Below are 17,751 nucleotides of genomic sequence, written 5' to 3'. Positions count from 1 at the left end.
TGGGGGTCAATTTATCATGTCTAGACCAGACGTGATAAATCAACCCCCACTGGATTGATCATTGCCCACTGATCTATGGTATGTCTAAGGTATGTCTACACTACCCGCGAGATCGGCGGGCAGCGATCGATCCAGCGGTGGTCGATTTATCGCGTCTAGACTAGACACGATAAATCAACCCCCGAGCGCTCTCCCGTTGACTCCTGTGCTCCACCACCAGAAGAGGTGCAGGCGGAGTCGATGCGGGCACGGAAGCAGTCGTCTCACCATAGCGACGACACCGCGGTGAGTAGGTCTAAGTACGTTGACTTCAGCTACATTATTAATGTAGCTGAAGTTGTGTAACTTAGATCGATTTCCCCCCAGTGTAGGCCAGGGCTAAGGTGCCACAAGGACTCCTCATTGTTTTTGCTGTAGCTTAGTGAAACTCCAGAGGAAGTGCAGGTAAAATGTACTCTGGTTGCAATTGGGCCAGCTCAGCTAGGCTTAACGTGCCACCTCTGATGCAAAATGCTATCAGCTTTTAAAAAGGTCACAGCTGCTTAAAGCCTTGAGTTCATCTTATCCAAAAGACAGCACTTCCAGTACTACCGGGCTCCTTAATAGGAGATTGAAGCAGTCATTCAAGAATGACACAGAGAAAAGCAGGCACTGGACCATTTTCTGTAGCTCAGGTCCCTTTATTCTACAGGCTGGGCTGTGTTCAAAAGTGTTTTTGAAGCAGTTTCAGGTAAGGCAGTTTTGCCAGCCTGTGTAGAACATCTTTCCTTTAAATTAATTAAACTGCTCATATCAAAGACTGTGCCTACCCTAGACTTTGCACTTCAACTTCCCCACGCTGGAGGAGGAAATTCCATTCTTTCTTATCCAGCTGTGGCGAGCGCAGGCGGGCTAGTGACTAGATGTGACTACCTAGTCGCTATCTAGAAGAACTGGTCCTTAAACCATTAGTGTCCAGTCTAAACGAGTGTGTGTCTCTCTCCCCTGTAACATTTTTAAGTAGTGTAGATGAGACCCAAGTGTTCTATCCAGGTGCCAATGCAGCCTCCTTGTGCCCAGCCCAGGGGTAGGGGGAGTCATTAATTGCCTGCAGTGTAGTGTATGCTGGCAGCAGAGCTGAGCGCTAGGGCTTGCCCTGGTGACCTCACAAAGGCTCTCTGGGTGACTGGGAGGTTGTAATCCCTTGGATCCTCACAGTGCTGTTTAGGGCTGGAGAAGAAGTGAGATTGAGGAGAGGCTCGAGAGCAGAGGTGGCTGCAGGGAAGCGGACCAGCTGTGCTATGTAGTTCATGCAGTACAGTTCTCACCTGCTGCAGAGAAGCTGGCTTCCAGCCAGATCTAGCCCTGTCCCTGGCACTTAGGGGAACTTTCTCCGAAACAAACCCTTGGAGGGGCTGCTACTGGAGCGGTTCTTGGTCCCAGAGCTTCCGCTGGGGGGAGAGACAGCGGCTCTAGCTCCAGCCCATCGCCGGGATGTCTCCTCCCGTGACTCCACCCAAGACCCTCCCCATCAAGAAGTGCATCTGCCAGCTGTGCTCCTGCGGGTACGTCAGAGAGCCAACCGGACTGGCAGCTTCAGGGCAGGACTCTGCTGTGCCGCCGCTATAGGAGTAATCTCATCCCCCCAAAGCAGAGGTTTCCAGGTTGGCTTTTGGTTAGATGTTAAATTCCCCTGGGCCTGGGGCAGGTGTGACTGCAACTGGTAGTCACTGCCCCAGTTGCTAAGATTTCACTGGGGCGGGGGGGAGGAGAGAGGAGTTGAAGTAGATTGAAATCTTTTCTAAAATAGTCTTATTAAAATATACAGGGCTGTAATTTTTCTGTGTTGGATCCATCTGCGACTGTATCACTCCATTATTTATAACTTGTTTTGTTTTATATTGTAAAATCTTCATTCTAATTTTTCGTTATTTATTTCTAAACTTTCTTGTATGTAACTGAAATGTTTCCCCCAATAAGAGAGCTTTAAACTTCTTAGCTAGAGTCATTCTAAGGGACTAGTATTCTTTGCTCGCCTGTAGTGAAAAATGATAGTGCTTCTTAAAATGTGCTTGTTCCACAGGGTATGCAGGGTGAGAACAGTAGAAATGGAGCAGACACCTAAAATTAACACTGTTCATTAGTGACTTTCTAAATCTCAGTTCTCCAATGGCTGCTTGTTCACAGCAGTGGTCTAGAAATAACCAGATCTCCTTTTTCATAGGATCCATCCTCCTAAATCTGCAGACGAAAGAATAAGATTATCAATCAAAACAGTCTTTCTGACTGCAGCTCAATTCCGATAGTCACCATAGATTTAAGACTATAAAACACATCTAACTTCCCTAGGGTGACCAGACGTCCCGATTTTATAGGGACAGTCCCGATTTTAGGGGCTTTTTCTTATATAGGCTCCTATTACCCCCCCACTCCCATCCCGATTTTTTACACTTGCTATCTGGTCACCCTACACTTCCTCTCAAGGAAGAGGAAAGCTCTGAATAATAAATGAGGGGAAATAAAAATACCATAGTTTATACATTTATGTGAATGTTATCCTGAGATTAGTCTATGTTCTAACTTGCTTGGGCTTGTTAGTGAAAAAAATTCTGCTAACATACTTTTGTATTTCAACTATGACAATAGAGAAGTTTTTGCAAAATTTCCTTCTTTATTGTTCCCCCTTGTGGTCTGTCTGGTCTGTCTGTCAACAATTTAAATTATATTATGTAAATTATTTTTTATTTAAGATTTATATTGTGGTAGAAACTAAAAGGTCACAACTAGGTTGGGCCCCATTGTGCTAGGTGCTCTACAAACATCATAAATGATCATCTCTGCTCCCAAGAATATAAAATCGAATATAATTGTATTAATCTAATCTACCTGTCTAGGTACTTGTATCAAACTCCTGGTAATATATGAGCATCTCTGTTCATTCCTTTCATCTTTCTAGCTCTACTTTTAAAAAAAAAAATCTATGTTGATAACTCCACATTTGGCTCTGGCTGGGAAATGTGACTGACTTCAAACAATGGTGAAGCTCTCAGACTGACATTATGCTTGCGATGTGATGATGGAGCTAAGTTTCTAGCTTCATGGACTGGATCCACGAAGATGTTGTGCATTTTGTCCCCTGCAGAGCAAAGCACTTAAGCACATATTTATCTTCAAGCACGTGAGTAATCTCATTGAAGTCAATGGAACTACTCACATGCTTTAAGTTAAGCACATGAATATTGTGCTGGTTTTGGGCCTGTTTTGGCAAAATCTGGGCCATGTTCTGGTCTCTGTTACATTTATCTTTTGATGGCAATGAGCTAACTTGCAGGAGTTAAGAATGTCGAACATCCAGAAATGTTTCCGGCTGGGTTGTGAAGCTCAGGTATGCGATTAAGGCTGTATATTTGGCTCCAAGAGTGAAAGGGCTGTTTGCTCCTGGAACCCTTTTACTGCTTGCTGACTTGTGGAGTTGTCCGTGCTGAAGGCAGCTACTTGCCCTCCCCTCAGTTTAATGAGGTGTGCAGCAATCTTGTTTTAGCTTAACTAATGTAAAGTGTTTTTATAATTATGCAAATTAGCTATTAGCACTTACCCAGTACTAAGCAATGTTCTCACTTACTGAGGATTGTGGTGACTTTTGTCCCTAATGGCCAATGAGAGTTTAAAAGTCAGTCTGGCTGTATCTTTTTCAGAATTAAAATTGAACCCAAAACAATGCACTCTGCTCCTCTTGGGCAAAGACTGCCTCATGTTGCTTAACTGAACAATTAAAGAGGTGGAGTTAGTAAGCCCCCAAAAGATTCTTGTCAAGATGTTGGCTGCTGGGTATAGATACAGTGTTGCACACATCTTTGTGCATCTTACTATTTGAAAACCAGGCCTTTAGTGTCCAAAGCTATATCCCAATGCAGCCTAGCACAACTGTCATGAATATGTCGCAGCCCAGATTTGCCCACCTTTAGCATACTGGTGTAAAAAGGACCATTTTACTTACCTCTCATAGTTTGCCCAAAACATCAGAAAGCTGTTCTTACGTCCCCTCCTCACCAAAGGGGATAAGCATTGTCACCAGAGGATGTTCCACAGTGCAGAGTATACATTGGTTTCAACTAACATTCCCAAGCATTCACTTTCTGTAATATAACATCTGGTGTAGGTAGCTATAACAGAATACATCTGTCTATAATTTTAAGCAGGACAGCAGAGATCAAAGTGTGTGATGTTTCTATAGAATGTTCTATAAAAACGCATGTTGGCCCATGCTTTTATTCTGTGTTTAAAAATAAATAGTCTAGAGGACAACATGAGTGAGGTGCGGGTACCAATTTTGAACATGCCTAGATTTACCCACATGTCTTGCCTGACTTTCAAACATACATTGGTCATAAAAAAGTACCCTCAAAAAGTAAGCGGGTGAAACATCCCCACTCTCAGAATAGGAATACCCATCCTCCTCTAAGGGAGGGGATGGGGACCACAATAACCCCCATGTGACTTGCAAAGCATCCCCTGATTGACAGAAACATCTAATAAGGGGGAATTGGACTGCATGGAAATGGCCAAATCACTGTGTGCCATAGACGTTGGCCCCAAGTGGTACGCTGCCATAGGCTGACCTGGTAATAACAAAGCCCCTGCTGCCTGGAGATACTAATACTGGTAGTGGTAGTTCCGCTGCTGGAGGAATCAGAGCTGCTATGTTAAAAGCTGCCACAGCAGCAGGCTCCAACTGCAAAGGCACAGACAGTGCGGCCCTGAGCACCCCTGGAGCAAGTCAGCGCTGCAGGGGTCCGTAACTGACCTGAGTGTTGGAGGAGGAGCACAAGTCAGCACTGTAGGAGTCTATAACTGAGCTGGGTGTTGGAGGACGGGCACTCTCACAATGAGCTGGTGGTGCAGGCTGACAGCTTAGAGCTGACCCAGAGAGCAGAGGAGCTGGCAGCAGACAGCAGCAAACATGGACACCAGTGAAGTCTTCTGGACTGCTGCCTCCCACTGAGAGGAGGAGCGAGGGGCTGCTTCTCTTCTTCTTGAAGCCAGCAAAGGGTGAACCAACCCCTTTTCTTTCTGAGGAAGTCTTGTGAGGAGATCTTCCTCTGCGCTCCTCAGAGGAGCTGTGCCTGTCACTGCTTGCAGCCACAGAGGCAGGAGCAGGCAGACCTCTGGAGATTAAAACCATCATTGTGACACTTTTCATAGAGGACTCTCAAAATTTAAAGTTTTTTGGTGAGGGGCAACATCACACCTGATCCCCTTGTACAGAGCAAAAACTAACCTAGAAAAAGCTAAAACTTCCTAAAAGCACTATACTAATCACTATGCTAAATACCTCATCTAAATCATTAATTAACCATTTACAAAATTGTAATAAAATTTGCATTTGGAAAAAGGAGTTGACACTGCTACCTGGATCCATTTCACAGCCAGGAGTGGTTAAAAGGAACTGAGGGTCAGTTGGTTGCTCTGCCCCTTGCTACCCTCAAAGGGCTAGGGGCTCTAGGTCCTCAGGAGAGCAGGTGCTACCAATGAGCACTGCTGGCTGTTAGAGCACTCTGGTCTCCGGTGGTGCATGTGCACCGGAAGTGGAACGCATGTAAACAAGTATTCAAAGAAGAAAAGGTGGCTACTGTGTCTTTAAGAATGATTATAAGGAGAACACAAATGTAGTTGTAATCTGTCTTCATTCCTCATCCAGAAGTTCCATTAATGCCAATGGGAGTTGTGCATATAGTTTGAGAGAAGTATATGGCCCTTAAGGGAAACATGCTATACATACACCTGCACTGTCTTGTTACAGGTATCAGGGGGTAGCCGTGTTAGTTGGTATCCACAAAAACAACAAGGAGTCCGGTGGCACTTTAAAGACTAACAGATTATTTGAGCATAAGCTTTTGTGGGTAAAAACCTCACTTCTTCAGATGCATCAGAACTCATCTGGACACAGGGAAGATAAGATTTTTCTTTAACCACCAGGGGGAGTCAGAAGGACACTTTTGAAGCTCTAAGAATCTTGTGTTCAATTTTGTTAGCACTTTCAGAGGGTAGGAAAGGAATCTCATTTGATCTAGTTCTCGTATAATGAGTGAATTGCTGGGATGTTGATCCCATTTGGCTTCCCCATATTCTAAAAATTGTAATGATACTCATCCATTTAAAGAAATCATAATCTAACACATATCTAGCTAGATTACTTACTAAATTCTAAGACCCCATTCCCGTTCTGTCCCCGGCAAAAGCATCACACAGACAGACACAGACCCTTTGTTCCCACCCCCCCCAGCTTTGAAAGTATCTTGTCTCCTCATTGGTCCTTGTGGTCAGGTACCAGCGAGGTTATCGTAGCTCTTAACCCTTTACAGGTGAAAGGGTTTTTCCTCTGGTCAGGAGGGATTTTAAAGGTGTTTACCCTTTCCTTTATATTTATGACACGCCCCCCCCAAATCACAGATAGGGTGAAATGCTGGCTGGGATTTCTTCCTGGAGCTCTAGGAAAAAAGAGAGTTAATAAGACACATGCACCTCTAAATATACTACCAAGTATATAAAGACTAACAATATTTTCCACATCTCAAGGATGATTTTAACTAGTTGATTCTGGGAAACTTTCACAGAAAAGTGCATCAGCCACTTTGTTAGAAGCTCCTGAGATGTGTTGGATGTCAAAATCAAAATCTTGGAGAGCTAAACTCCACCGAATAAGATATTTGTTATTTCCCGTGGCGGTATGAAGCCATTGTAGAGCAGCATGGTCGGTTTGCAGGTGGAAACGCCGTCCCCAAACGTATGGGTGTAGCTTTTCCAGAGCGTAGACAATGGTGTAACATTCTTTTTCACTGACTGACCAGTTGCTTTCCCTCTCAGACAGTTTTTTGCTGAGAAACACTACAGGGTGGAATTCTTGATCCAGTCCTTCCTGCATTAAAACTGCTCCCAAACCACGCTCGGATGCATCTGTGGTTACTAGGAATGGTTTGTCAAAGTCTGGGGCCCTTAGTACAGGGTCAGACATGAGTGTCGCTTTAAGCTGGTTAAAAGCCTTCTGACACTCTTTGGTCCACTGAACGGCATTTGGCTGTTTCTTTTTGGTTAGGTCTGTCAGTGGGGCGGCGATTTGGCTGTATTGCGGTACAAATTGACTGTAATAACCGGCCAAGCCTAAGAAGGATTGGACCTGTTTGTTTGAGTTTGGGACAGGCCACTTTTGGATAGCATCCACTTTGGCCCATAGGGGGTTGATAGTTCCTTGACCCACCTGGTGTTCAAGGTAAGTCACTCTGTTTAGGCCTATTTGACACTTCTTAGCCTTAACAGTTAGTCCTGCCTCCCTTATGCGCTCAAAGACTTTTTGTAGATGTTCCAGGTGTTCTGCCCAGGAATCCGAAAATATGGCCACATCGTCAAGGTAGGCGACTGCATATTCTCCTAATCCCACTAGGAGACCATCTACAAGTCTTTGGAAGGTGGCGGGTGCATTCCGCAGCCCGAAAGGAAGTATATTAAATTCATACAGCCCGATATGTATGGTGAAGGCTGACCTTTCCTTGGCAGATTATCTAGCGGTACCTCCAGTACTCCTTGGTTAAGTCCAAGGTAGAGATGAACTGGGTCCATCCCAGTTTCTCTAATAGGTCATCTGTGCATGGCATTGGATAGTTGTCTGGCCAAGTTACAGCATTTAGCTTACGGTAGTCCACACAAAAACGTATCTCCCCATCTGGTTTGGGAACTAGAACCACTGGAGATGCCCATGCATTGCCAGAGGGGCGGATTACACCCATCTGTAACATATCCTGAATCTCCCGTTCTCTAGCAGTTTTAGCTTGAGGAGACACCCGGGGTAAGGTTGGACTTTAATTGGGTGAGCATTACCTGTGTCAATGGAGTGGTATGCCCGTTCAGTCAGTCCCGGGGTGGCTGAGAACGTCGGTGCATAGCTAGTGCACAGCTCCTGGATCTGCTGTCGCTGCATATGCCTGAGGGTCATGGAGAGGTTCACCTCTTCCATGCCACCAGCACTTTTCCCTTCGTAGTAGACACCTTCAGGCCACTCAGCATCATCTCCTCCCTGGGCTGTAAACTGACAAACTTTTAATTCTCTGGAATAAAAGGGTTTTAGAGAATTAATATGGTATACCTTAGGCTTTCGGTTGGAGGTGGGGAATGCTATGAGGTAATTAACAGCTCCCAGACTCTCCTGGACTATGAATCACCCTTCCCATGACACTTCCATTTTATGGGTCTGGAGCACCTTTAAGACCATGACCTGGTCTCCTACTTTGAAGGAACGCTCTCTGGCATGTTTATCATACCAGGCTTTTTGCTCTTTTTGAGCATCCTGTAGGTTTTCTTTAGTAAGGGCTAGAGAGGTTCGGAGGGTGTTTTGTAGGTTGGTTACAAAGTCCAGAATGTTAGTTCCTGGAGAAGGTGTAAATCCTTCCCATTGCTGCTTCACCAACCGTAACAGCCCCTTCACCTCATGGCCATATACAAGTTCAAATGGTGAAAACCCTAAACTAGGATGTGGTACAGCTTTGTAGGCAAAGAGCAACTGCTGCAACACTAGATCCCAATCATTGGAGTGCTCATTTATGAATTTATGTATCATGGCCCCCAAAGTTCCATTAAACTTCTCCATCATGCCATTTGTTTGATGGTGGTAAGGAGTGGCAACCAAGTGATTTACCCCATGAGCTTCCCAAAGGCTTTCCATAGTTCCTGCCACAAAATTAGTTCCTGCTTCTGTGAGAATGTCGGAGGGCCAACCTACCCTGGCAAAAATGTCTGCTAGTGCCTGGCACACGCTTTTAGCCCTGGTGTTGCTTAGAGCTATTGCTTCCGGCCATCGGGTGGCAAAATCCATGAAAGACAGTATGTACTGCTTTCCTCTGGTTGTCTTTTTCGGAAAAGGACCCAGAATATCAACAGCTGCTCGCTGAAATGGAACTTCAATGATGGGGAATGGCTGGAGAGGGGCTTTGACCTGGTCTTGGGGTTTTCCCATTTTTGGCATACCTCACAAGACCGGACATAGGTAGAAACATCCTTGCCCATTCCCTTCCATTGGAATGACCTCCCCAACTGGTCTTTGGTCCTGTTCATCACAGCATGGCCACTAGGATGATCATGGGCTAAGCTCAAGAGCTTGACTGGGTACTTAGTTGGAACTACCAATTGTCTCTGAGGATGCCAGTCTTCCTGGTGTCCACCAGAAAGAGTTTCCTTGTATAAGAGTCCTCTTTCTACAACAAACCTGGATCAATTAGACGAGCTGAGAGGTGCTGGGTTGCTCCTTGCCGCCGTCCAAGCTCTCTGGAGGCTTTCATCTACTTTCTGTTCAGTCTGGAACTGTTCCCTTGATGCTGGAGACATCAGTTCCTCATTGGATCGTGGACCTATGCTTGGTCCCTCTGGAAGCAATTAGTGGATAGGGCTGTTTCCGTTGACTGTGAACCGCTCTCTGTTGGTGCACTATGATGGGGTTCAGGCTCTGGCTGAGCCTCTTGTGTAGGGTTATTGACTGCTGCTGGTTCAGGTTCGGTGGGACCCTCTGGGGTTGGGGTTGCAAGTACTGGATTCAGTGCTGGCAATGAGTCTGGTGCTGGTTGTTCCGCCGGTTCCGGTTCTGGGACTGGGTCTCTGGGACTGGATCCACTACTGCTGTTGCAGACATTGGCCTGGGGTCCGGTTCCATCACCTCTGACCGGGTCCTGGTAGAAGTTTCCAGAACAGTGCTAGGCGTGATGGCTGGTTTAGTCTGGCTGCTGGTGACCATTTCCACCCTTTTGGCTGACTTCACATGATTGGCCAAATTTTCCCCCAACAGCATGGGGATGGGATAATCATCATAGACTGCAAAAGTCCACGTTCCTGACCAGCCCTTGACAGGCAACTTGGCTGTAGGCAAATTGAAAGAGCTGGACTTGAAGGGTTGAATTGTCACTTGAATCTCTGGGTTGATTAAACTGGGGTCCACTAAGGAAGCATGGATAGCTGACACTTGTGCTTCGGTGTCCCTCTACACGGTGACCTTCTTCCCGCCCACACTCACAGTTTTCCTCTGCTCCAAGGGTATCTGGGAAGTATCTGGGCCTGAGGACCTCTGGTGTGATTCCAGTGCAATGAACTGTAATCTATTGGGGTTCTTGGGGCAGTTGGCCTTTACATGTCCCGGCTCGTTACATTTAAAACATTGTCCAGCTGACAGGTCACTGAGGCGAGGTGGGTTGTGGGAGAATGGTGTGGCGGGACGATAAGGTGTCTGGAGGGTTCCTTGGGGGGTAGGTGGGGCCTTGGGCAGTCCCCGGTAGTAGGGTGTGGTCTGAGGTTGTCCCTTCTGGTATCCTCTCCATCTGCAACTAGTTTTTTTCTTCTCTGCCACCTCCACCCATTTGACTCCAATCTCCCCTGCCTCGATTACAGTTTTGGGCTTCCCATTTAGGATGTATCTTTCTATTTCCTCAGGAACACCCTCTAAGAACTGTTCCATTTGCATTAGGAAGGGCAAATCTGCTGGAGATTTAACACTTGCTCCTGATATCTAGGCATCCCAATATTTCACAATTTGGAAGGCATGTCGGGTAAATGACACGTCTGGTTTCCACCATAGGGCTCTGAACCACCAACGGGAATATTCAGGTGTTAGCCCCATTCTGACTCTCACCTTGGTTTTAAACATTTCATATTTGTTCATGTGTTCCTTAGGCATTTCAGCCGCCACCTCAGCTAAGGGTCCACTGAGCTGTGGCCTCAGCTCTACCATGAATTGGTCTGTAGAGATGCTGTACCTAAGGCAGGCCCTTTTGAAGTTTTCTAAGAAGGCCTCGGTATCATCGCCTGCCTTGTAGGTGGGGAACTTTCTGGGATGGGGAGTGGTACCTGGAGAAGGATTGCTAGGGTTTGTTGGTATATTCTGCTGAGCCTTTGCCTTCTCCATCTCCAGTGCATGCTTCCTCTCTTTTTCCTTCCCCTCCTCCACATGCTTCCTCTCTTTTTCCTTCCCCTCCTCCACATGCTTCCTCTCTTTTTCCTTCCCCTCCTCCATTTCTTTGTCCTTGGCCTCCATTGCTCTCCTGCGGGCAGCCACTTGGTGTTGTTCTGCCTTTTTCGCTGCCTCCCTTTCTTTGTCCTTTGCCTCCATTTCTCTCCTGTGGACAGCTTCTCGGGCTTTTTCTGCTTCTTTCACTGCCTCCAGTTTGGCTAACTCCAATTTGTGTAGTGTCTTAGTTTCTGTCATCTTTACCTCTCTGTTTTTAACTAGCTTTACACCTGAGGGTTAGAAATAAAACAAACAAAACTTGGCTTGTAAAATTTTACTGTGCTGTAATAGGATGTCTATATTCTCTGATAGTGACTGTCAGCCGACAGAAAAAAAAACCCTCAACCCTAACACCTTTGGCTCCACGCAAATAGGCAGAAAACCCCTCTAGTTGCTCTTAGGTAAAAAAACAACTTCAGGTCTGTGAAGACTTGTGAATTTCCTTGCAGGAGGTTAACTATCCTGCCTTTAGGTAGAGAAAACTCCAGCTCACAAAAGACAATTCCCTTTTGCCTCTGCTCTGGCCTCAAAGCAGAGAGAAAGACTCCAACTACTTCCAGTTGGAAACCTGCTTTCCAGCAGCCCAAAGGAAAAAAAAATCCCTTTTAAAATCTGTGTTTCTGGTTCAAAAAAATCTCAAATTGATCTCAAAATAATTTCAAGTTAATCCCACCGCTCTGCCACCATGTCAAGGTTCCTTCCTACTCTGAACTCTAGGGTACAGATGTGGGGACCTGCATGAAAACCTCCTAAGCTTACTTTTACCATCTTAGGTTAAAACTTCCCCAAGGTACAAACTATTTTACCTTTTGCCCTTGGACTTCCACTGCCACCACCAAATGTTTAACTGGTTACTGGGAAAGAGTTGTTTGGAAACATCTTTCCCCACAAAATCCTCACCAAAACCTTGCACCCCCTGGCCTGAGGAAGGCTTGATAAAAATCCTCAACAATTTGCATAGGTGACCACAAATCCAAACCCTTGGATCTTAAGAACAATGAAAAAAGCATTAAATTTCTTACAAGAAGAATTTTAATATAAGAAAACGTAAAAAGAATCACCTCTATAAAATCAGGATGGTAAATACCTTACAGGGTAATTAGATTCAAAACATAGAGAATCCCTCTAGGCAAAACCTTAAATTACAAAAAAGACACAAAGACAGGAATATCCATTCTATTCAGCACAGCTTATTTTCTCAGCCATTTAAACAAATCAGAATCTAATGCTTATCTAGCTAGATTACTTACTAAGTTCTAAGACTTCATTCCTGTTCTGTCCCTGGCAAAAGCATCACAAAGACAGACACAGACCCTTTATTTCTCCCTCCCTCCAGCTTTGAAAGTATCTTGTCTCCTCATTGGTCATTGTGGTCAGGTGCCAGCGAGGTTATCCTAGCTTCTTAACCCTTTAGAGGTGAAAGGGTTTTTCCTCTGGCCAGGAGGGATTTTAAAGGTGTTTACCCTTCCCTTTATATTTATGACAATCTAGTTCTAGTATAATGAGTGAATTGCTGGGATGTTGATCCTATTTGGCTTCCCCATATTCTAAAAATTGTAATGATACTCAACACTCATCTAACATGTTGTATCTGCGAATGCTGCCCAGACATTCGCTAATTAATTTTAAATAGTATTTATGAATGGTTTTAGATCTGCTGTATATCTTTTATTCCTTTAGGGGAAAACCCAGACTCCCCCCCCCATGAGTTAATGAGGTCTGGAAAAAGGGTGGAATGGCATAGACTCTGTTGCCTGGAGCATGTGGAAGATGATGCTGGGGTTCTATCAGGGTCTGTGCTCCATGGATCAGTGCTCCATGTTGGTTCTTTGTGTTGCGCAGTACCACAGTGAGGAGGGGGCTTGGGGTAGGCCAGGGGGAGGGAGCGTGGCCAGTGAGCTCACAGCTATGTGGATTGCGATGGGGCCCATACTGAATCAGGGCAGGGAATAGAGCAACGCTGGGCTCGGGAAGCATTTTCTCTGTAGAGGAACAGTTTACAAGGACACTGGTAGCCCAGGAGAAGGGAGGAATTAGCTCTATATGACACACAAAGAAGCAAGACTGATGCTGAGAGCTATTCAGGGAATGGCAATGGCTTTGTGAAGGCTACTCTAGCAGCAAGGTCTCGGGTCCCTGCGCCAGTCAGAGTCAAAGTCGAAGTCTCTGTATGGACTGAACTGGATGCTAAGAAACTGAGGGGAGCCTACTAAGCCTGTGGCCATGTGCCAAACTGAGGCACTCCAGACTAGGAGGAAGTGACCCAGGGGAAACACAATTTTGGGGTAGCTCAGCAACTGGGCTGGACACTTTGAGAGTCCCCTAAGGCCCTGGGTCAGGGCCCAGTGAGTGGGTGGGCCTCGGTCCCCCTACCTTGTTTTCCCCTGTCATCTGCAAGCTCCTTGGTAGTAACCAAGCTCTGAGAGACCAATCAGAGGGGGTGAATGAAGCTGCAGCTGGAGTCCCCTCTGGATGACTAGAGTGGCAGAAACTGTAAGGCCATGAGTTGACCACTAGGCCAGCTGGCCACCAGACCTTCCCTCTACATGGATCCACTGGCAAAAACACCCCTTGTAAGGTGACCTCAGGGACAAACTGCTGTGGACCAGCCTGCTTTGTGCTCTGTGGCCTGAATGAAAAGTTCTGTTTTACTTCTCCCTTGAGTATCTTGTGCAAATCCTATTTACTCCCATGGGAGTAACATTTGGCCCTTGATAATTACATTTGCCAGTAGAGTGAAGCCGCCTTATCTGGTCACTCAAAGGATGAACAAAACTCAATCGAGGTAATCTTCTAATAGACTGGAGCAGAATTTTGTTCACTACATTTGGGGATATGTTGACGTGGTCTCCTAAGGCTGGAGGTTGCCTAACAATGACCCTTTGCTTTCACTGAATGCATTACGGGAAGAATGGGCTGAATTCATCTCTGGTGTAACCCTAGAGTGTTTTCACAGGGAGGAATTTCGCCAACAAAACTAACACTGCTTAACTATCCATGATAGTAAATGGGAATTCTTGATCTGTTGGCTTAAATCCAGTGCGGTATGATCATGTCTGATGCACCCTCTCTCAGGCATCCTTGCCTTTGGGGTGGGATGGACTCAGTGGTCTGACTGGATGTATTCTGCCTCCTACTGCCGTGATTATACTTCTGATTAAAAACTAGCAAACCCTGACGTCTTCATTTCAGTTTCCCATGGGGGCGGGGATTAGCATTCCTTCCGTGGAATGGATTTATTTCAAAAACTATTTTAAGTGTCTGCAAAGTATCATTTTGTGGGTCTTCTCTTTTCATTTTAGAGGGGAATTGAGCATGAGTGGGATGATGGCCCCTCTGGGTATGTCTACGCAGTAATAAAAAACCCATGGCTGACCCATGTCAGCTGACTTGGGCTCATGGGGATCAAATTAAGGGGCTGTTTAATTGCAGTGTAGGCATTCAGGCTGCAGCTTGGAGTCCCTCCCACTTCCTTATACAGTCCCTTAACACTGACCCTATAAGCCCAGAATTGGAGAAACTTTCTCTTCTTCCCACCCCCACCCTACCCTTGCAAGGAGGCCTGGATGTTAGTTGTCTTGCAACTTGTTAACTCCACTCCTCCTACCACTTGAGCATGAACTGAGATGCTTCTTTTAGTCCCCTGCACATCCATGTATCTATAGTGAGTGAACATTCTGGCCCCTCCTTGCTGCTGGTGCAGGAAGTGAATGATGAAAGAAAGCCTTTGCTTGGCTGTACGTTCTCTGCCACTAAACCACCAATCCAGATGTTTCTTTATTTTATTTTCTAAGCTGGGAAGGAATCCTGAGCAGTTGGATGGCTGTGTCAGTGTTGTCTTCATGTTAATTGTTTGCTCTTAAGACCGTGTGTGCCCGGTCTCAGCTGTCTTCCTCTGTTAGGGAACTAACTTTTTTCCTTTTTTATTTAAAAACAAATCCTTTTCACCTAGGAGGTGTATGTGTGCTTTGGTTTGGGGGTCCAATGGGATCCTTGTTTGAAGGCCTGAGTGCATTTTTGGCCTGATAGATAAACTGTGTCATAAAGCTAGAGGCAATACTCGCCCTGAGGAGGCTGCTGTTAGTTAAAGAGAGAATTGAGCAACTTCAGGGTGGATGGTGGTAGGGACAGGATTTTACAGGGTAATTACACATTGCTGAGGAGGGAAAAAAGTGAAACCTAGAATCTCTGAAGAATTACTCTTGTATTTTGTATCAAAGCCAGGGACTGGATTTCATATTTTCTATCTCGGGTACAACACTGAACAATTAACACCTGCAGATATAGGGTGAATATGAAAAATGGTCAGTAAGTTTAGCATTTATGGATCAAAAGATGAAGGGAGGTTACATGGGTAAATGATGCTGTGTAGGGAGGTGAGACTGCTCCAAAGGGTCCTGTGTAAAGATGGAATTTGTGTGCATTACAATGAGTAATTTGCCCCTTTTGACTTAGGTAGGCATGGTGCTCATCTGCACAGACCGCACCTCAAAGAACATGGGCATCCATGTGCATTTGCAGTTGGGCCAGTGCCATAAAGCATGGGGAGAAGGTGTGATCAGAGGCTGGTTTAGCATGGTGAGCAAATGCTCAGGAGTTGGGGGTGAGGGGGGGTAAGTAGGTTTGCTCATCTGTGTGTAATACATCACTTGGGTGGAGTTGCCATGGGCTACAGCTGTGCTGTGGCCTGGTGTGAGTTCTGCCGAGCCAACTGCAGTGCTTGTGTAAATGCAGCTGGGATAACTAGGGACTATGCCTGGCACTGGCTGACACCTTGTTTTAAGAGTGCTGCTGCCTCCACTCCTTCCATATGATCTGTGATCACCAGATGCTGTCCTCATCCCTATGCCTTTCCCCCAGTCGCTTGTAAACTGCTCTACAATACAAGTAGCCTCACGTGTCAATGGCTGACAGCATTTAGAAGTGATCTAGTTGCCTTGAGCAGGGGTTATAACCTTGACGCCCCAGTCTGTGGAAAGCTGTTTAACTGTCTGTGTCTGGAGCAATGTGTGTGGGCTCACAGCTGCGGAACTCCCTGTAACTGGCACAGAGCAAAGAGACACACACATCGCCCACAGTTAGTCCATCTGTGTCTTTTTATTTTGGGTATATTAACACTTCTGCATAGCATTTCACATCTGGTGGTGCTTTTCCATGGTACTGACAGTGGTTTCTGATCATTTACACACAGTCACACCAGCCGTCAATCTGGTCCATGATTGCCTTAATCACTGGTTTGCCTACTGTCTGGCTATTCAACCATCCCATCCAGCTTCATGCATTTCAGCAGTTAACATTACAGATGTCATACCGTGATATCTGCAGGAAGCTGGGTTTGGGTTACATGTACAACACTGCACACAGCCAGCGGCACCATAACACTATTGTGCAAATGATTTGTGTTTGTGGCAAGATGCTTACGGTGTGTAACACAACATTGCCTAGTCAATAGGCAATATTTATTTTATTTTTAATTAAGCACTGACAAAGTATTTGATTCTGTACAAGAGGCAAATAGACACAGTTCTTGTCCCAAACATCTTATAGCCTAAAACATAGACAAAGATCTAACTAACAAACAACCTCCCCTCAACAACAACAACAATAACAAAAAAACAACCCACTGCAAACAAAACAAACAAGCACGCACACACCAAAAGAAACCCCACTGGGAGACCCAGAGGATGGATGTATTTTTAAAAAGTGAAATCAGAATGATCTAGTGTTTGAATAAAGAGAGGGAGGAAACCTGGCACCCTGGCTAGATAGATTGTTTCAGGCGTAAGAGATTGCATGAAAAGGAGAGTGGGAGAAAGAAACAAAGGAAGAGGAGGGCCTGGCATCACTGTTGAAGTGGGTGAAGTAGGACATAAAAGACAAGAGCACAGATATATGCAAGAGCAATGTTGTGCAGAACATAGCCTTCAATGTGACAAGGCATATAAGGGAGAACTTACCTGGTACTTTGACATGGCCTGGAGCAGGATGTGCTATAGCACTTACACCTCAATGAACACTCTTTCCACATTTTCCCCGCTACCGGCTCTCTTACATAATGCACAACTATGTTTAGGACGGCTCTCTTACATAATGCACAACTATGTTTAGGATCTAGGTCAGCTTGTGGTAATGGGATGAATGCTAAGAACTCTTGACAGTAACCTATCAAGGGGTCTTACTCTGATTTGCAGTATTGGGTGCTGTAGAATTCAGGCGAGGGCATACTCAATTTGTAGATCATGTATGCAGTTGGCTGCATTTCTAATAAAGGAAAACCAAATAAGATCCCAATACCAATTTGCAGAGCCTTACATAGAAGTTGCATTGCCTTCAGTTCAGGTATGTAATTCATTCTTTTCAGAGGCTAGATTGCAGGAAAAAAAAGGTGGTACTTTTCCAAACTTTGTCCACAAAATAAGCTTCTCCCATTTAAGTTGTCAAAACAAGACTCTATTCATAGTAGATCCTGCAGATGTTCAAAACATGATTGTGCAGCTCTCTGAGCTCAGCTGGGCTCCTTTGCTCCCTCTTGGTGGGGTTTGTATATGCCCAGGGCATTGCTAGGCTCCTTGGGCTTGGCTCTTTCTTGATTGGGGGAAATCAATTGGGGGTATTGTTCCATGCCCTCTACAGATTCACATAGAGCTCTCTACATTGGTTACACTTCCTACACAGTTTTGAGATTTTTATTCTCAAACAGCTTCTTTCTGTCTTTAAAAGCTGAGATTCTGGAG

The 17,751-nt window shown here is 45.4% G+C and overlaps 1 protein-coding gene across 1 annotated transcript in view; it reads left to right on the top strand.

Moving 5' to 3' along the window:
• Positions 1-1,473: 1,473 nt before the first annotated feature.
• SAXO1 (stabilizer of axonemal microtubules 1) overlaps positions 1,474-17,751 on the top strand; it is a 61,552-nt gene continuing 45,274 nt past the window's right edge. The window contains exon 1 of the mRNA XM_043515185.1: positions 1,474-1,544. Coding sequence (XP_043371120.1) covers positions 1,474-1,544 — 71 coding nt within the window. The remainder of the gene's footprint in view (positions 1,545-17,751) is intronic.

The sequence above is a fragment of the Dermochelys coriacea genome, chromosome 5 (genome assembly GCF_009764565.3).
Source record: "Dermochelys coriacea isolate rDerCor1 chromosome 5, rDerCor1.pri.v4, whole genome shotgun sequence".
NCBI classification, from domain to species: domain Eukaryota; kingdom Metazoa; phylum Chordata; order Testudines; family Dermochelyidae; genus Dermochelys; species Dermochelys coriacea.
The sequence above is the reverse complement of the archived record's forward strand: the minus strand, read 5'-3'. Positions and strand labels throughout refer to the sequence as shown.